Source organism: Fusarium vanettenii (assembly GCF_000151355.1).
Source record: "Fusarium vanettenii 77-13-4 chromosome 13 genomic scaffold NECHAsca_28_chr13_5_0, whole genome shotgun sequence".
Classification (NCBI taxonomy): domain Eukaryota; kingdom Fungi; phylum Ascomycota; class Sordariomycetes; order Hypocreales; family Nectriaceae; genus Fusarium; species Fusarium vanettenii.
The window spans coordinates 147968-168457 of record NW_003315857.1 but is presented as its reverse complement, the minus strand read 5'-3'; the positions used below and the strand labels follow the sequence as shown (position 1 = coordinate 168457).

The following is a 20490-nucleotide window of genomic DNA, read 5'->3' as shown; positions in this document are numbered from 1 at the left end:
TGAGGCTGACGAGAGTCAACACGCCTGAGGTAAGATGGCACGAACCCCAACTTAAACCTTTTACCTACCCAATCCTCATCCATCCTCTCATTTGTCATTTCAGTTCCTACCCTTGCAGACAAGTTCTGTCACGGGCCCTAGCCACCAGGACCAGGAATGAACTGCAATCGCCATGGACCCCTTGAGCGTCAGTGCGAGCGTGGTCACCTTTATCGGGCTCGCTCTTTCAATAACCAAGGCCATCCACGACGGCTTGCCTACAATCAACGATGGGACACACACCATTCGATCCCTTAAGGACGAGTCCGCCGAGCTGGGAAGGATCCTTGAGCGACTATCACTCATCCCAATGAGCACAACCGACGCAACAGAGCTTAACGGCTTAGTGAGAAAGTGCAGTGATGATTTGACGGGCTTAGAAGCCAAGCTACTTCGGCTTGACACGTCTGCGGCTGTTGGCCGCAGATGCAGAGCCTGGCGGAAGCTGAAAGCCTGCTTTACGGACAGGGACCTGGCAGAGATGCAACGCGTCGTTCAAGGCCACGTCCAGAGGCTCACGCTCTGGTTGAATGTTTTACAGTTGAAACAAACTTCTTCTTCAGAGACACGATGGACCGAAATCCTCGGCACCGTTCAAAAACTCGACAGGAATGTGGCGACCCTCTGCAAGGTTGATTCTGTTCGGGCCGCTGGCGAAAGCTCAACACGTGGGCGATTTGTGGAGCTGGACAGCATGAAAAGGATATCTGGCCCTGATCACAAAATTTCACGATTGATGCATCTGCTGGAAAAGAAGCCATCTGTCGTTGAATGTGACGATGCACCGCAGCTTATGGGTGACCTAGAGCATCTGTTACGATCCGTTCAAAGAGACGAAGTAACGAGTGCCGTTTCCGACGAGGCTTGCTGTCAGTTCTGTCTCGACCACCGCCGGAACGATGATATATCCGGAGAGTTGAAGCTAGTCATGTGTCTGATCTTGTCCGCCCCATCGATGAAACTCAATCAAAGTGGTACTACTGCTTGCTCCAGGACCAATACCTGCATTATGCTGACACTGGATAGGGCCTCTAGTATTGATGAATACAATGTCACAAGGAACGGTGCTCCACCAGGAACAGAAACGGAAAGTAATCGATATCGGCGATGGCGTCGTAACGTTAACGACCACCAAACGACGAGGGAAACACAAGAGACACTGTGAAAATGCTGCAAGCAGCCAGGCCATCTATCGAAGGGAGTTTACGGCCCAGCTCGTCTTCAAGTCCAAAAGCACACCTACGATGCTGACGCTGTCAGTGAATCAAGGCCAAGTTCTCTTTGACAGCTTCACCAGCATGCTTCCCGAAGTCATAGTCAATAATATTCTCCCCTGTGACTCTTTGGTGTTCCAACTCACCTCAAATGGATCTATTCAGCAGCTGATGACTCTGGTTGCTGAAGGCAAAGCCAGTCTCCACGACCACGACACTGATGGCAAGTCATTGTTGCATGTAAGTGACCCATTTAGTTGAATAAGGCGCTCTTTAGATACATCATATGGTTTGACGTGCTATTGACATGACATTCAAGCATTCGGCAGGAAATATCTCGATGTGCAGGTTCCTCGTTGAGCAGGGCTTAGATGTGAATGAGCTAGCAGGCTCAAGTCGGTATGGCGTGCCAAGCATCCTGATTTGGTTGAGTTCGTGGATTAACAACATCACCAAATAGAACACCACTTCATTATACGCAATTTGTTCCTGAGACAGTTCAGTGTCTACTGGTCGCTGGTGCGGACCCGACCATTGAATCGGCTCACTCTGCAAGCTTTTTTCTCCATGCTAGCGTCCAGACCGACGCTCGTGTTAGTCACAGCTCAATGTTGCAAGTTGAGGATGGATTTGACTGACAGAATACACGCCTAGGGCGATTTGGTGCTTCGTGGAATGTTCAACAGGAGCCCGTTTGTCCGTTATGCGGATCGAGGCACACTAGAGTGTAGCCCGTTCCTGATGTGCTGCACCATACCGTTCGAGCGGAGTTGCAGTGATGAAGAGGCAGAACTTTTCCTGTCTCGGCTGCGGTTTCTGCTTGGCCAGGGTTACAGTGTGCACGACGAATACTCAGACGGCACGAACACCATCAGCAACATCATCCGATTTGCTGCGAATCAACAGTATTGTCAAGCTCAGAAAGACATCTTGGTGTTTTTGTTGAAACACGGCGCTGATGCCCACTCCCTTGGCCTTTCTGGGATATCCGTCTCAAGGTTTGCATACAATCAAGCGTTGTGTACAAAATGCCGTGAAGTCTACCCGGCACACTTGGGGGACCTCTGGGACTCTGTTCTAGATGACTGTGGCTACGAGATCTTGGAATTCAGAAAGATTAGTCCCCGAAGAGCTCGCTACACAAAAGACTACACGCGCGAGGTCTTTGAGCAGCTCTGGCAAGGGAAGGAGGATCGGTGCCCCTACTGGGATGACGAGCCATGGCCAGAAGCCCCCCCTGAGGATGTTCAAGAGAACTGGGCTTTTTTTCACACCGATGGGAGAATCTGTGTTAGATGCGATCACTGCTTTCAGGGGTATATTTATGGCAATGGGTGTGGCACGTGTGGTTTTTGCTGCTCGATCGTTGGCTGCCAGTGCGCCAAAAACGGGACGCCCGGACATAAGAAGAACTGCCACCGCCCTCTTCGTCGACCCTTCGAATGGGATGAAGAAAATTGTCGGTATTTCTTCATCGAGGATGGTGACTCCTCAGCGCAAGACGTGTCGGACGATCATCAATCATTGGATGATGCATCAATCGACAACGGGTTTTGCTCAGATGATTTGTTTCAGAAAGAGCATGGCCAAGAAGACCAGACATTGGCAGTGAATCCACAGGAGGATCGTGATTGGGATACAGTGTCGCCCACTTCGTCACAATCATCGCAGTATACGGTGGACGGCCTACGGTCCCTGCCGGAGCTCTTTGAGAATCCTTGGGAGCGAGACTAAAAAAGATGGGATGGCTTCTAGGGTACTGGGAAAATGATACAAAGAGGTTAGATGGAACTTATAGTCTGCTTTTCTTTTACGATCTTCGGGCTCAGTTAACCCCTCGAGGGCCGGGCTGCAACTATAGTAAAGAACAGATTCTCAAGGCTTTTCTCTTTTAGTATTGGGTTTTAAAGGCGTTATATGTTGCTTGGACTCTACATAGTGAATATACAATAATAACGGTACTGCCTTGTTATCCAACGACTCTTGCTAAAATATTGGTCGTCCTATGCGTCTTCTAGCAAAGGGGAAAAGTTTTGTCCTCCCTTTCAACCTGCATAAATTCACCGTCCATAATTCCATGAACATATGCCTCTCCCAGAAGCTGAAACTCCTGTCCCTTTGGGCGAAGCACGAACGGTACATGAGCACCATAAAAAATTACAATGGCATCTCCGGATTCCATGGCAGCAGGACCAAGTCCAACGTAACCACCCGCCGAGAGAAATGGTTTTCGCCCCGCCTGGATCATGACCGAAACCAAATACAGGTCAAACTTGCCCATGTTCTGTAGCACAGTCATGGAAAACTGCAATGCTAATGTGGGGGCTCTTGATTGTATGCCGTTCTCGCAGGCCTTGATAACTTCCAACACAGACACAAACCGCTTTTGGCTCACATCCGTAGCTCTACGTCGTTGCGAACTAGTGGCCGAGATTGCCTCTTGGTCCCCTACAGGAATCCGCCACAGACTCGCCGCGGCTTCCAGAGCAGAGTAGACAGGGGCATCGGGGTGGGCCGAGCACGACTCTTGGATGAAGAGCGCGATCTCGGTGAAGAAGGTGCTTGCGGGTTTGAAGCCTTGTTCGAGGTAGTCGGCCATTGGTGCGAGTGTGGTGCCTACTTTACCAACTATGCTAACTTCAACTCCCCTAAGGGCTATCGTTCGAATGTTGCTGCAAGGTACCCATTGCGTAGTTGTCTTGCCACCACTTGCCGTAAAGGGCTTGTCAATGTTGGTCTTCGCTGGTGAGGGGTCCCGAGTCACGCGCCAATCCGGTACCCATGATGGCAGCTCTGAGCCAGTGGGAGACTTTAGTCTTGGGCGTGGTCGGCCAAATTCTGCATACTGCGACCCTTGTGAGTTGGGATCGATGGGAGAGTCTGTGTATGGCCGCCCGTACTGCGGATAGACGAGCAGGGCCGCCTGGCCCTTGGCAAGAATAGCAGCCCATGTTTCAAGGAATACGTCCTCGCAGGATTTTTCATAATTAGGACGGATTCCAAGCTCGTCGGCATCGCTTGCAAGGTTGAGGAGGCCAAATATCCGATCTCGAGGGTCAGTTGAGCGGAGGGAGGAGTCAGTCGTATCATGACTGAAAGCGAGGATGAGGAGATCCAGCAATGGCTGCCCCGACATGCCCGGTTTTGACGATCGGTAACGCTCTCGCTGCTGAAACATCCTTGTGGCACCATGTACCAGGCCCGCTAGATTTCCCGGCGATCCAACGGGGTTATTGTTCGCCATCGTCAACAGATCCTGCCTTGATGCTGCATCATAGAACTGTCCAGAGAACGCTTTCAGAAAGGTCAGGGCAAACCGGTGGAAGTCGTCCAATGGGACCTTGTAGCTTCCGCAGGACACCAGTACTCGTTCAGAGACCAAGAACTCTTGTAGGCACCAGACTCGAAACCAGTAGTCGAGGTTCAGCAGCTTCTTCAAAGCAACCTGCTCAGGTCCGCCGACACGGCCTCCGAGTGGTCCTTGTGGGCTCTGCAGCCATTGTACAACCTCTGGCCTGTCTAGGATTCTGTAGTCCCATGACATGCCCTTTTGAGACCTATAAGAGAATGCCCGCATGATTTCGGCCGATTCGGGATCTTCACCTAACCATACCACCGTAGTGGTGGCCTTTTCGTAAATATTCTTCATCAACTGGATCTGCCATGACTTTTCAGCGTTGTTGGACTGTTGGATACAGATGGCATCTATCCAAAGTGTGACTGCATTGTCGTCTTCCTGGAGGCGACGAAGTGCAGCGACGAGATTCCGAGTAGCCTGGAAGGGGCATCCGTCGACGGTGATGGGCAATGTGTCTTTTGCATCACCCCAAGTGTATGAGAGGGCCGTGAACTCCAAATTGTCGTTTAATGAACCTTTGCTTAGAGAGATACAGATCTCCGACGTGGTTCTCTGACGTTGATCAGGAATGATGTTTTCTGAAATGTATAGGCGTCGCTACCTTTGGAAACAGTTTTACAAGCCGGATCTCTCGTCTGAGTTCATCAAGTGGTTCGTAAGCGAGAGTTGCCATGATGAGTTGGTCTAGAGTAACCAATAATTTTATGTAGAAGCGAGTCATGCAAGAAGTGGATGCCCTGCCATTTATGCTTGGATGGGCTGAACACAGAACCGAGTTTGTGGCTGAAGCCAAGCATCGAATTAGGAGCTTGTAGTTGCACTGCAGCAGTAGGTCGGAGCTGAACCAGATCCACGAGTCGGATGATTGGCCACAGACTGCCTCTAGACTGAGGCGGCCAAGCAGGCTGACGCGTACTTCTGGTGAGCGAGGGTGGTTTCAGGTACCAATATCTGCCCGAACGAGTCCTTGAAGGGCTGAGGCTGAAGGGGGCAAGGATGGTATAGAGGAGCATGATAAAGGCAATGTGTTTATCCAAAAAGAAATCGCCAAGAGCAGCTCGTGAAACTATCACCAATTCAACCCTCCCCTAACCCTCAACCTCCCCCTGTAGGCCGCCCATTAACTTCCAGAGGACATTCCCTGCATGGTATTGTTCGAACCAACGTACCAAAGATCGCTCTGATCTTTGTCTATCGACCCCAATAGAAGAGTCCTTGTCTTCCTGCAGCTCCCTACACCCAGCTGCTCATACACGGGCCAGTGTACAGGTTCTTTCGTCAAGTCCACGTCTATCCTCCTCAAGTCCGCAGACGGCCCGTTCCACCAGACAGAGAACCTGTTTTCACCTGTATATAATGCGACGATACCGCTTGTTTCAGAGGCGGAGCCATTTTCAGTTAGAGCTAGCCGTTGCCTGTCCCACCCAGCCACATCGAAATAGTTTCTCGTCAGGACAAACATGTCAACGCTTCCTCGATAAGAGATCCAGAATAGGGCGATTTGTTGTGGAGAGAGCTGTATCGAGGTGAACCCGCCGTCAAGCCGAGCAGTCATCACCGGAGTAAGCTTGTACAGACCATACCCAGTGACCGCGTCGGGGTCATGTGAATAGGCGCCTCCAATACCTCCGCCTTCGTAGATGTAGAACAAGTCGAGTGTTTTTCCATCCAGGCTTTGTGCAGTAAGCCCACTGATGGAGCTTCCAAAGCCTACCGTGCCCGAAGGTGCAGCGTTGAAGACATCTCCCCATCCATCAGACGAGTTCCATCGAGCATTACCGATGCCCCCGGTAGGAGTAACCCACCAAACGTCCATGCGCATGCGAGAGCCAGGCCTAGACATGCAAGTCATTGATCCGCCAGCTTTCGTGGAAGCTTGATCAGGCTTGTTGAAGGGATAGGAGTCAGTGCCAGGCGACCTCCATCCCATCCCGTCCTGCAACCAGAACTTGCCATCGATAGCACCGTCTTCCGTGATCCACCAGATCTCCTGATGGAAGTTGTTACGCGTGGTACCAGTCAAGCAGCATCCAGAGTTTGGCACTGTCGAGGGGCCCATGAACTGAGAGCCTGTCCAGTTGTTGTTCTGTTGCAAGGCCGTCTGGATAGATCCGTCAGGACTCGTCCACCAGAGCTGGATGCTGTTGCTTCCGCTGCGCGAGATGCTCGCCATGGTGCAGAGAGATCCGACAGGGGACCCGTTTACAAGTGCATAAGGGGTCCAGCCGTTGGAACCGGGGATGGTAAAGTCGATTCTTGCGAGACCTCCAGCTAGACTCGGACCCAGAGATGTGCACTCAATGCTCACATTTTGCCCTGGTTTGAATAGGTTGTCGCTCTGTTCCATGGTGAAGATTGCGACGGTATCTGGCCGTTGAACAGTGCAGGTCAAGGCCAAGGTCCTTTTCGGGACTCTCAGAATCATCTTGACCCTTTGTGCGGTGGGCTCGGTAAGGCCGTCCCACGACCATGATATTCGAACAGATCCCGCAGAGGTGAAAGTGGCCGAAGGCTTGCACGCAGGCAACGATTGGGGTATGATTGGGAACCTCCACGGTTCACTAAAGTCCCCTTGCTCCCCGGCAACTGGGTCAAGCGACGCCACGGTAATGGAGGCCGTTGTGCGGGCCGTACCAATATCCAAGGGCCCCCCAAAAGAAACAGTGGTGCTACCAGGGGCGTCTCCAGATATTCCTTTGATGGGTTCCGGCAGAGGGCCAGTGCTTGGATGGACTTGCAGAACAAACTGCAGGTTGGGAGAAGGCTGGCTGACAAATTTCACTGTCATATTGAGCACCTGCGTTTCAATGTCGTAGTAGGATTCGGAGTCGATCTGGGGAGTTGGCAATAGAGCCTGAGGAACTTGGTAGGTCAAGAGTGCAAATAGTCCTAGGGAGTCGGCTGATGGAGGCTTCGCGCGGGCTGCGATTGTGAACTTGGCCCCTTGAATGATGGATGGGCCCATGAGTGATGCTTGTCTCTGGCCATCCGGGGCTGACATACATCTGGAAATCACATTGGTATCCAAATTGCCGTCCTTTTGGACAACAAGCAGATCAAAATCATCGGTACCGGAACCAGGCTGATCCCATGATACTACGACTGCTTCTTCGACGTACTTAGCGTACAAGTTACTAGGTGCTGCAACAGCTGTCAAGATTGGCGACTCTGTGTAAGGCGAATCGTGAGAAGCGCTTGGATCGGGAGAGACGGCCTTGGCCCTGGCTAGACAAGCTGCGATGGCTGAATTGGCGGGAATGAATTTGTAGACGTCGATGTCGAAAGAGATCATACCCGGAGAGGCAACAACAGATTCTACCTCATATAGGACGATGGTGGAGGAATTGTCGGTACCAACGATTTGAACATGATACTTCCCAGCATCCGCGTCAGGAATCGATGCGGTGCAACTAAAAGGCTTCATGGCAGACACTTGGAATTCCACCTGCGGGACGGGATGAAGCCAGGGGACATGAACGGCAGGTTGTGCTCGTGTCCAGTTTATCGAGTAATAAGGTTTTCCTTGAACCGTTGCTCTGGCCCGAATGTAAGAGTAGACTGTCGATCCGAAGGCAAACAGAGGGTCAGAGTGAGTGAGAGAGAAGGAGTCCGAGGTCAAGTCGTGCATCGAGGGATCGTCCACGTTGTCGACCAATCCCATCTTGACTTCCCACACAACATTCTCAAAGTTTCCGTAGTCGAATCCGGGCCAGTTGGGCTTGTTGGCCTCCCAGTTAAGCTCGATAGTCGACTCGTATGTCTCGCTGGGTACATAGTTGGACGTGGGGGGGTTCGGGGCCACAGACAAATTGAGCACCTTGCCCACAAAGTCTTTGGCATCTTGAATAGATGAGTCCGCCTTCTGGCCCTTATCCTCAGCTTTCTTTTTCAGTTCTTCCAGCTTCTTCTTGTCGTCAAACCACGGAATCAAAGCAGAGAGTAATCCTAGTGCACCTCCGAGAAAAAAGCCAAATTCAAGACCAAATTCGACAGCAGTGGCCAACCCACCAAGAGCAGTGGCGAGGCTTGTGGCTGATATGGCTGTCTTTGCCCATTCGGTGGCCTTGTTACCGGAGTTGTCTGGCTTTTCCATCTCATTTGCATTCTCGTCGGCGATCTCTTCTCCACGCTCCTTGACATTATCGGTATTGGCCTTGCGGCAAAGCAGTCCCTCGATAAGGTCCTTGGTCCACTCCTTGGCCTTCATCACGGCGATTAGAGTCAAGAACTGGGTGACGTTGTCTGGGTCTAGCAGCGCAGCGCCGATATCCTTGATGCTGGCCAATATCGAATTGACAAGTAGTTGATGGAGCTCACTCAGCTTGTAAGGAGGTGAGACAGTGAGAGGAAGGCTTGGAAGCTTCAGACCAGGAATATGGATATCAGGTGCACCCGGGACGACGATGGTAATGTCGTAGGTCCATTTCAAGTTGAACTTGAGCGAGCCATCCTTGACTGAAGCATCCCCTACCGTAAAGTTGAACTTTGTCTGGATGGTCTTGTCAAATATGAGCCCGACGAGTTTCTTGCAGGCACGTGTGTCGGACTCGGAGGCTTCACTGATAGCCTTGGCAATGTCCACCTTGTCGAGCATATCTTCCGTCATCTGCCAATCGCCGAAGGAGAATTTGCCGTCCTTGTAGAGGATGGTGACATGAGGGTTGTTGACGCCGAGGAAGGTACCCGTGTATTGGACAATACACTTCAGAGATGCCTCGCCTTGCTGGTACTGGAACGTAGCATCGAGCTGAGGCAGATCAAAGAGTTGGACGCCAACGTCGGCCTTGTACACGGTCTTGAAAGTGTTAGCAACGTCGTCCTCAGTCATGCCATTTTGATGAGAGTATGGTGGGCTTACAGAGCTGCCAGTGGTGTCAATCGTTACACTTGGCCCCGGGGCCGGGGCTGGAGGTGTGGGCGGTGGTGTTGGCGGTGTTGGTGCCCGGCCTGAAAGTCGGAGGAATCCCAAGTCGATGGGGTCGGTTTTCTGGCCAGTTATCACAATCCCCTTGCGATTTCCAAGATCAGCGGTGATGGCGAAGGCGGTTCCAAAGATCTCAATGTCTGCTGCAATGTGATATCCCTTCCTGAATACCTGCTTCCCCAGGTGGTATTCCTGGATGGAATAGTAGATGGATACCGACTGGAAAGAAATAGTTCCGTAGCCCGATGGCCAGGAGCCGCTGCTGACATCGCCTGGTTGGATGATGCTAGAGAATACATCCTCCACGGATATCCCCTGCTGCGCAGTAACCAACGCAAGGTTCGCTGTCACGGCTTTGCCCTGGCTGAAGTAGATGCTACCAGTGAGGTCTGCGCGCAAGATTCCGACCCCCAGGTACACGCCCCCAGAAAGGGAGTAGTCTGAAATAGTCCCCTTCTCTGATTTGTGTATGCTGCCCGTCAAAACGAGCTCCTTGAGTTGCACATTGAACATGTCGACAAATGGGTTCACCAGCGTGTCATCAGTGGAAGGCTTGCCATGGAGCTTGAACGATGTCAGACTCTCAGAAACGTCGAGTTCCATTTGCAGCGTCACGGAGCTCGCCGTGGACAAAGTCAGTTGCATGGACCCGAGTGCCATCAGCCTTTGGCCGTCGGGATGGTATTCGGAAGTTCCGTTGAACAACAGGGCACCTCCAAAGAGATACATGTTATGCATCGACACCATGAACTTGGACTGCTTGGGATCGTCTTTGTTCAACGTCGCGTAAAACGTGAGCGTGGGGTCTGGCATCGTGGGCTCGAGGCCGGTGGCAATGGCCTCGTTGACGACACCGCCTCGCTTGAGGTCGAGTGTAGCGAACAAAGCTCCGCCTCTCGGGACTGGGTCTGTCTGTGGGAGTGCGAGCAAGGTAGATGAGACATCGGTGACATCCACGTTTGCGGCCTGCGCTGCAGTCATAGAGGCAGACAGCTCAGTGTGGAGCTCTTCGACGGTGCCCGTCCACGACATCATATGGCCTCCAGCCAGAGAAAACTCAAAAGCAGAGAGCACCGACACGTTCAAGTCGCTCCAGATCTGGCCTAGGTTCTGAGTCGTCACTGATGCAAAGTAGCGGCGATCAGATGCCTTCCCTGAAGGCTTCCACTGACCCATGATCATCCCGTAGGCGCTGATGGGGGGAGCAAGTTGACCGAACAGGAAGAGCTTCGAGTTTGTAAAGTCAACACAGAGGTATCCAGAGCTTCCAAAGCTCATGCTAGATGTGCCTGCGGGACTGATTGTCTTGAGAGTTGATCCGTCACCGCTCAGTGGTGCCGTCAAGCCGTCCAGGTCGATGGCTGAGGACTGGGAGGTGATGGAGGCGGTCAACATGGTCGCTCGCCCTGTGCCAATGGTGACTGATGCTCGGGCGGATGTGAAGGTGTTGAACTGCAGTTCTCCGATTAGGAATGCGGTGTATTGGTCAGGAAGACCGAGAACGTCAGATCCTTTGATTCTTCGCACCATTCCGCCAATCTTTGCCATAGACACAGTGTATCCCGAAGCGTCGAGGGCGAGTGGAAGCTGCCCGGTTCCCCATACCTCTATGGATTTGTCCGGTATCAACTTCACACCAAACACAAAGAGTGGAATCTCTTTTGGTGCGTTGAGAAGACTTGGTATGGTGTAGTCTGTAGCATCGGGTAGGAAGGTTGCCGCAAGTTTGTCAAATGCTACTGGCGCCTGCTGGTCATTGAGTGATAGGCGTCCCTCAAATACCGAGTTTCCTTGATCATCTTTCTTGAAGAAGGCCCAGATTTCAACAGTCTCAATCGCAAGATGGCCATACACCTGGCCGGAGAAGGTCTTGTTCTCGTAGTGTAGACGAAGGCTGATGCTTTTAAGTGTGACAGCTGGGTCCTTCACGATTTCGATACTGCCCAGGGATTCGATGTCCGCATCTAGAGAGTCGAGTGATAGCACCCTTTTTCCTGTTTGGACGTCTGCTTGTAGGGACACCTTCCCTTGAATAGTCTTGATGACGAGTCCGGTAAAGTCAGGGCACTGGTCCGGCTTGTCGTACGAAGGATCTGAAAGTGTGAACAGGTCTACCAGCCCAGAAAGGTACAAGTTCGTCCCAGGCGGAGCGTCAAGGACGAATGACACCTGAGTCGGTTTCTCTCCATCTGAAGACAAGCACTCGATGGTCAACTGAGCACCAACCTTGCCCTTTTGGATAGATCCCTGCAGCACAAACTTCTCGGGTACGGCGGGCTTGTCTCCCTTCGCAGCCTGAGCAGCGGTGTACTCCACTGATAGGGACTTCATGGCCAGTCCCTGGAACTCTGCAGATGCTGCGTCTGAGATGTCGATCTTGAAGTGCTGGACTTGTATGCCACTGCCAGTCAATAACTTCAGGCTGGCCTCCTTGATAGCCATGTCCTGAACAAGTGGTTCCAAGGCGTATTGGAAAGATGACCCAAGAAGCTTTCCAACCATGTCAGAGATCTTTGCCGTCTTGGTTGGGTCCGGAGACGTGAGTGCAAACTCGATTTCCGAGGCCAGGGAATCGTAGATGATTTCAGCGGCAAGGGCACTGTCGAGGAATGCGGCCTTGAGTAGGAACACAAATTGTGTTTTCCCTGGACCAAATGGGTCATGCTCTGAGTGATATCCAATGGCCACACTGATTCCATCAATGACCAGTGTATCCGTCACGGAAACCTCATCCAGCTCAAATGTGAAACTTGATCCGAGCCAAGACAGGTATGATCCCCCGCCTTGGTCGGGTAGATAGCCAATTGTAAAGTGTGCCGTCTCAAGTTGAGTTGAGAGTAAAGTTCCCAGGACGGGAATGGAGGAAACGTCGGGGAGCTTCAATGCAGAGATGATGTCGGTTGCCGACACGCTGTTGGGGCTTTCGATGGATATCAGGCCTTCAAAATGTTAGAAGAGGAGAGCTTCTTGATGAAGTCAAGGGACATACCTGGCCGCGACTTGGTAGGAAGAGTCAGCTTGCACCCAAGGTTGATCGCTGCAATCTGAATAGAGCCAGACAAGTCGCCCATCAGGAGGCCGGTGCTGTTCTCCAAAGACACAGACACATTCGAGAGTGAAAACACGTCCTGAATAATGACAAATTTGTCGATCCCCACGTCCAAACTCCAATCAGTAAACTTCCAGGCACCGTTTCTCTTCTCCACGGCCACAGAAAAAGATCGAACGCGAACTTCTGTCAAGAGCTGGCTCACCAGAGACCCAGCTGCTGTGAGGGCTTCCTCAACACCCGTAATGCCAATGGCAGTTGCGATATCTGCGATGCTTAACCCAGAGTCTGAGGCAAACGCGGCGAGACGGTACTCGTAGTCACCAAATGAGCCTAGCGGGTTGGCTACGAATCCGAGGTGAATAACTTTCTGTGTCGCCTTGTCAGAGCCGACCTTGAGTTCGAGTGCCACAGATGCCCCCACGGCACGCTGAGCCGAGTCCAGGGGGTTCAGAATCTCAAGTGCAATGCCCACATCGGTGACAGAGACGAGGTTATTGATGGGGAACTCGGCAGGCAGAAAGTCCTTCCAATCGGAAAAGCGTGTACTGGCAGATATTTTCGAGAGCCTGTAGTCGGCTATGTGGTCTGTGGACTGGGTGAAGGTGATGGCAAGCTTGGACGTACTGGCCAGAGTCGATAGGGGCCCGTTGCGGAACGGCACTTGGGCGTTTATGAGACCCGAGTCAGACTTGAGAAGAGATGACAGTGTATCAAGAGATTCGGTCCCAGAGATGGAGAAGTCGATTTGAATATCCCCGTCCATGTTAAGCTCGCAAGAAAGTGCAAGCTTGACTCCATTTGTTTGGGGGGCCGACGCCTTGAACACGGCACTGCCGTACAAGCTGATGGTCTGGCTCGGTAGCAAGGCATCCTCCAGCAAGATCCCAATCTCTCCCAGGGTAATCTCAATACCGCCTAGGTTAAAGAGAGATTTCCAAGTATCGGCCGGAGTCAAGCATACCACGCGTGCTCGTTTCAGAGCGGGTAGGCCTGTTGCGTCGTACCAAGCCTCGACAGTCGAAAGCTCGAGATCCGGTTTCAGGTCCATCAGTCCAGCTATGAGCAAAGAAACCGGAACTCGGTCGTAAAAGAGCTTCACCAGTCCAGTCTGATCTGCCGTCAGGTAGGCGACGGCGTTGGGAGCACCAATCCTCTCCATCGTGGTGGCATCGACGCCCATAGTAGCCAAAGTCTTCTTCAAACTGATGGGCAATGCGGTTGCAGCCAGCTTCCTCTTTCTCATGACTGCCATACCATCTTCCGTATTCACAGTAGTCACAACAGAAAGGTCCTCAATTAGAGGCCACTGCAGAGTGATTGCCACAGATGAAATCTTCTGCATCTCGCCTGCTACGTCGATGACAGCACCAGAAGGTGGGCTCAGAGCGAGCGATGCTGAGTGTACTTCCATGTCGAGTCCATTGTCAGTGAAGTCGACAGAAGATGCCAGATCCGTCGGATACGGCAGAACAAGCTTCTCAAACCCGTCGATAACGCCTAAAGCGGAAAGGTTCTGGGCGCCTACAATGGCCTGCAATGCTCGCAGCGCGCTGAAGGGAGGTTGTGCGTCAATGCCAGCAGCGATGCAGAACTCGGCCAAGGTAGTGCCCGTTCTTACAGCAGCAACAGGAGGGGCTGGTGGTTGAGCTACCATAGACGTGATGGCGGACGGTTGCTGACCCAACAGAGTGGTCGGAGGTGTGACATCTTGGAGGTAGAAGTATACAGAGCTACCACCCATGGGATTTTCCTGATCCCACCCGATCTGGCCAAAGACGCCGCCGTCTTGGACGTAATACTTGACCCAGTTCAGTCCATTCCAGAAGCCTATCTGCCAAAGTGGGATACCGTCAACCTTGCGGTGACCGATGCGAAGTCTGGCTTCTGCGTTTGTAGGTTCGTACGTCTGGGAGACCAGATAGTACTCAAACGTGGGAGCTTCCAAGCTCCAGCTATTCATGACAATGAATGGGTTCTCAGGCTGTACCTCCGTCAAGCTAACTTCCCCCGTATGTTGGTTCAATCTCATGTACGTCTCCTGAGTGATGTTCTCCTGCACCGGCGCCGTGATCTGGTAGCGATAGCTGCGACCCCTACCAATCTGACGATCTGGAAGCAAACCACTGCTCTTCTCGAACTTTTTGTAAATTGCCTTCAAGTCGATGGTTGCGTCGCCCTCGAGCGGAAACACCCTCGTCACTCCGAGAACGTCACGGCTCTCGTCAGGTGCAGGGGCCATGACACCGCCGTTGCCGTTTATGGTCATGTAAATGCCCTTGTCGAGGCAACGGATGACGAGTGACCTGTCATTGAACACTTCTGCCGGCCTGAAGCCCATTTCCTTGACGTGAGAAATCACCTCGTTCATATCGATCGAGTACCCACTCGTAGCAAACAGAGGAACAGGCCGAGTTGGAGCCTTGTGGTGAACTGCAATGGCCAGACCGGCGATCGTGGACGCCGAGGGATGGCGGTGCTTTTTGTTGGCGCTCACAACGTAAGCGTCGGCGGTAAAGGTTTCGAAGAACTCAAAGATGCTTCCAGTAAGTAGGACGGCTTTGAAGTTATTCTGGAACTTCTTCACATCGAGGAGCGAAGCCACCCAAGGCTGCTGTCTATATCGTCTCGTACTAATCCCCTCATCTGAATGTGGCGAGTAGAACAGCTGTCCATAAGGCTTGTCGAAGTATTTACCATATTTCGGTTCCGCAAGATGGATATTCAACACAATAAGGGTCCAAATCTCGTATGGTGTCCTTGTCTTCTGCAGCTTCTTGGCCTGTGGCTTCCAAGGGATAGGTCTGAGCTGCATCATCTGCCTCTTCTCCCTCATGACGCATTGTTCAAGATACACGTGGTTTCTGCTCTTGAGCTCATCCAAGTATCCGGCGAGAACAAACTGCTCTTCATCATTCAAGCAGTTCTTGATGAATTCTCTCAGTAGCTTGCGATCTTCATCTCCTGGGGGGTTGATAAAAAGAGCGTCGGGGGTTCCTTTAAGGGCGAAACTCAACAGGGCATACAAGGCTGCTTCTTGGGCAACGCGGATGTTGACAGTTTCAATCGTATCGTCAAACTGGGTATTGCGAAGACTACCGTGGTGCTGGATCTTGTAGACGGAGAAGTGCTTGCCGTTGACATAGTCCCAGATCTTGTGACCAACGCTGTCTCCGGTAAAGAACATGCGTCCCTTTCCTTTAGTCTGGTCTGGGTCGATATCCATCAGAATGCTCTTGATATTCTCAGAAGATGTGTCGATGGAGATCTTGTTGGGAAGTTCAATCACTGGGCGATCCCCAAGCTGCGGTGTTGGCTTTGTCATAGCCCCAGTGTTGGTGTTGGCAAGGAGAGGATTATGGTTGAAAGACAAGATTTCGCGGTCATCGACATTAGGTGATGGATAGTAAAAGTTGATACCGGGAACTTGGCAGCCAAACGATGGTGTGAAGTTGAGGTTCTCTGCCATAGCCTCCACCTCTATCTTCCCATTGCATGCTTGATTCGGAAGAATAAAGGGCCCGTTGAATGACATGGCGTCCTCCCATTGATTGTTCATCAAATACAACAAGCCATCTAGATGGTCATCGTGAGGATGTGAGTTGATGATTGCTTTGGGGCCGAATCTCGGGTTGTCAGGGCCAGCGAAGCTTTCCTTCCAGATGTGCTCTCCCACGGCCAAGTAATACTTGTGATAGGGTGCATTGGGATTTGCACCGTGATTTGCACCGCGATTTACACCGCGATTTTCCCTGACAGCGGCCTTCAGGGGGCCACCATCCAAGGGAACGAGCACATGTTCTTCGAGGCCAGTTCCATCACGATAGGTATACTCCAGGTAGAAGGCATCGCCACGGCCGGCATACACCACGTGAAGCAGTGTACTACCAGAAGGGAGAGGCATTGTGAGTTCGTAAAGAAGGCTTCTGCAAGGAGGTAACAGGAAGTGCTTGACTTAGAGGGGAATTGCGAACGACTAAGAGAAGAGGGGAACTGCCCGTTTAGGGGGTTTCTCTCGATATCTAAGAAATGATCAGCCGCGGCTGAGCGGCGTGTCTTGTTTAAAGTGCAGGTATTGATAATACTGGTACTAGGTAGGTACGTATAGTAGCAACAGGGTACACCCAAGGAATGTGACTACTGGTGAATAGTGGTGGCGTTGCTTCTCGGCCCTCGCTTGATCCACAACCAGTAACGGTCCTCACAACAGCCAGCCACTTTTCTGCCGCTATCCAGAGAGGGATCAAAGGGAGACATCTCTAGGCAAGAACAGGAAGACATGCAACGACCTCGATATGTGACAAGGTAGGGTCCAAACCTTGTGGCGAAACAACCCCACGAGACTACCGTTTTCAAACAGCTGTGCAGATATCTTAATACAGCCACCACTTCGGTCGCATCACGACCACTTAGAAGGCCTGGGATACGTAGCTCCAGCCGGTCAGCCGAAGCAACGTGTAAGTTACCCCGATATCAACCATGGGGGCGGCCCGATCCGGCATATGCTTTGCTTGGACTGTAGAGGAAAACGGCACTTCGTCACATGGATATCACATCGTTACCCCGACCGCGTGACCTCGCAATCGCACAAGCTCCATCTCTCGAAGCATTCCTATGAAGCTGTGGAGATGCCCTTGGTAGAACATACACAAGTGCGAGTTAGCTGAAGTGATATGACGCGTCGCGCAGTCAGCGACGGTCCAGACCAGGGTAGCCAATCACCGCTACAAATCACAAACCTGTCAAGATTCACATGTTGCCTTAAAGGGCAAACAGAGGGACTCTAGCGTCTGGGTAAGACAGCAGACGTTTGAATACTTGTGCGGAAGAGTACTTGATGCGCCGAGTGCTACTAGAGGCCCCGAGGCCTTTCAGCGAGGGCCATTTCTCTTCAAGTATTGTTGAAGATTCTTAGACACAAGAAGTGAACCTTGGTTGAGAGTGAGAGGAAAGTAGTTGGAATTTGATCTCTAATCTTGATAGATGCCTAAGAGTCCTGGTTTGAGAGTTCTACCGCCTTTCTGGCCGCCTCGCCAAAGTCTGCCTCGACGTGAATACCAAGATCAGTTTCAGAAAGCTGCAGGTTTCTTAGTGTTCAGTTCAGATGAATCAGTACATTACTTACGAGTTTCAGGCCTGCTTCAGAGTTGGTTCCTTGCAGTCGCACCACCATTGGCACGCGCAGCGGGCCAAGCTCACTCGCCGCTGCGATAATGGACTCGGCGATCATATCGCATCTCGTGATACCTGCCTCCTGTTAGTGTGCCGCATGGTACAAATAATGCCAACTTACCGCCGTAAATGTTCACCAAGATTGCCTTGACCCGCTCATCTCTCATAATAATCCCAAAGGCCTGCAGCATAGTCTCCTTTGTAGCTTGCCCTCCAGCGTCTAAGAAGTTGGCACTGGCACCACCATATAGACTGATGGCATCATTGGTAGCCATGGCCAAGCCAGCCCCGTTGACCACGTTTCCGATGTTTCCGTCCATCCTAACATAGACCAAGCCGTATTTCTCAGCTTCAAATTCTTCCCGAATCTCTTGAGCAGAGTCCCTCAGGGCGAACAACTCGGGTTGTCGCTTTTGGGCTGCATCGTCGAAGAAAAACCTAGAGTCTGAGCAAACAAGCCGGCCATCTGTGGTGTCTAGGAGATATGTCTCAAGGTTTATTGCCTCTTTCTCAGAAAAGATCCTAAACATCCCTTTAAGCATTTTTCCTAGTGCCTCGGTCTTCGCTTCTGGTAGCCCCAGTGTCTTGGGTATGTCGGCAATGAGATTGTCAGAAATACCGTTGGTCAGACTCAAGATAAAAGACTGTTTCGGACTATCTTTTTCTTTGTGACTTGAAGGTCTTTGGGGGGATTTCAGCTCCTTAAGTCTAATTACGGGGCAGTAGTTCTCGCGGTCAACTGTCATGGCGATGTGCCACCTCTTTTCGAACTGGACTGCTTCCTCGACATAAAGACGGCTTACAGTCGGTATGCTGTCGTCAAGTGGGTGTAATCCTGTTCGGTGACCAAGAATTCTGGCCGCTATGCCTTCGCCCTCTTCCACGTCTTTGGCAGCGTAGTGTTGACTCTTTTCCAAGAGAACCTGTGGCTTAATGACCACGTTCCCGCCTTGTGCCAGCAGTCAGCTTCTGGCGGTTTCTCTTCAGTCAATAACTGACCCAGTAACTTTAAAGCATCTTTCGTCTCGTCCACTGATTGTGCGATTACACCACGCGGTACGGGTATTCCTGCCTAGCAGCTCAAGGTCATGTTTCGAGCCCGACACTGTGAACTGGGGGACACGGCTCACCTCTTTCAACAGGCTTTGTGATTGGTATTCATGCAGATGCAGATTTCTTCTGTGAATCCTCAGTGACAGCTAGGTAATATCTCGTTTTAGAAAGACTTCCCCGTTATTCTGAAAGGAAGCTCACCTTGGTTGCATGCTTCTGGAGGGTGGCAGATCGTCGACTGAGAATCATGATGTAAACGATATATTCTAATCTTTATAGTATAAAACAGAGGACGCGAGTATAACAGCTTCTCTTGGAGTCCAATATTCTATCGCTTGTTAGTCGATGATGAGGAGAGCTTGGATGATCGGCATCCATGAGAGGGGAAGAAGCCGACGAAGCGGGGTTAGTCGGCTATATGCTTTCCCACAGCCGTCTTGAGGCCTGTAGCAGGGACGGTGCAGATTGCTCGGTATGGTTTTCGAAGAGTGTTTTAGCAATCATGAGGAATTGTTCGCGCTAGAAGAGGAACCCAGAGCCCAAAAATTGAAGTAGGAGCATTAATTGGTGATACATGGCAACAAGGAGTTCCGGTCTCTTTGGTGGGGCTCCTTTACTCCAACGACTACATACCGAGAAGCTCTCTCATCGTCTCGCCCATGACGCCTGGATGAGCAACTACAATAGCTCCAGCATCCTCAAGGGCCTTTGCCTTGGCCCCTGCCGTGATATCTCCTGCCGAAAATACTGCTCCAGCGTGTCCCATTGTCTTGCCCTCCGGGGCCGTTCGCCCAGCCACCATGGCCACAACCGGTTTTGGGTTGGCCGTCTTGCGGTACTCTTTGATGAGGTCGGCAGCCTCAAGCTCAGCTTCGCCACCAATCTCACCAATTACAATGATGCCTTTTGTTTCCTCATGTTCAAAGAATAATCTGAGACCATCGGCCAAGGTCGTGCCTAGGCTGAGTTAGCATGGCTTCATATCAGGAGTATGATAATCTCTCACCTGGCAGCATATCGCCTCCCATTCCAACTACTATGCTTTGGCCGAGCCCTGCTCGTGAAGTCGACCCAACTGCTTCATAACTGAGTGTGCCCGACTTGGACACAATACCCACACAGCCTCTGGTATACTGCTTGTACGGCATAATGCCAACCCGGCACTGCTCCGGTGCAATGATGCCTGGACAATTTGGTCCAACCAGACGAGTTTTAGACTGCGTTCTCAGAATCTCATGAACGCGGAGCATGTCATGGACGGGGACATGTTCCGCAACCGAGACAACGAGGGGTACCTCGGCTTCTATGGATTCGATTATGGCCTTGGCGGCGAACTGAGCAGGGACAAAAACGGCGCTGACGTGAGGCTTAACCTCAGCCATGGCCTATGTTGCACCCAGTTAGAATCGACCGTCGAGAGACAAATTCTCGAGACGTTACCTCTTGGACAGTACTAAAGACTGGAAGGTCAAGATGTGTCTGGCCTCCCTTGCCCGGGGAGACACCCCCGACAACATTGGTACCGTATTCTATAGTATCTCTTGCGTTTATTGTTGCCTTGAGAAGTTTCAGTGTCATATCCAGCCTCTTGTATCAGGAGCATTACCGCCCTGCCAGTGAACCCTATGCAACAGGTCAGATTCTTAGTTGGGGGCCTAGAAGCAGGGATTCGTACCCTGAA

The 20490-nt window shown here is 51.7% G+C and overlaps 2 protein-coding genes across 2 annotated transcripts; one reads left to right on the top strand and one right to left on the bottom strand.

Moving 5' to 3' along the window:
• Positions 1 to 172: 172 nt before the first annotated feature.
• NECHADRAFT_88161 (uncharacterized protein) lies at positions 173 to 2987 on the top strand (the record flags this gene model as incomplete). The annotated part of the gene is made up of 5 exons (XM_003043547.1): positions 173 to 908; positions 1066 to 1493; positions 1573 to 1652; positions 1714 to 1846; positions 1908 to 2987. 5 exons carry the CDS (start codon positions 173 to 175, stop codon positions 2985 to 2987), a joined length of 2457 nt encoding a protein of 818 aa, XP_003043593.1.
• An 11470-nt stretch (positions 2988 to 14457) lies between these two features.
• On the bottom strand, positions 14458 to 20387 carry NECHADRAFT_54871 (uncharacterized protein; the record flags this gene model as incomplete). The annotated part of the gene is made up of 4 exons (XM_003043430.1): positions 14458 to 14533; positions 19439 to 19766; positions 19816 to 20194; positions 20250 to 20387. Coding segments are annotated over 4 exons (921 nt in total), but the record flags the coding sequence as incomplete, so codon positions are not given.
• Positions 20388 to 20490: the final 103 nt, after the last annotated feature.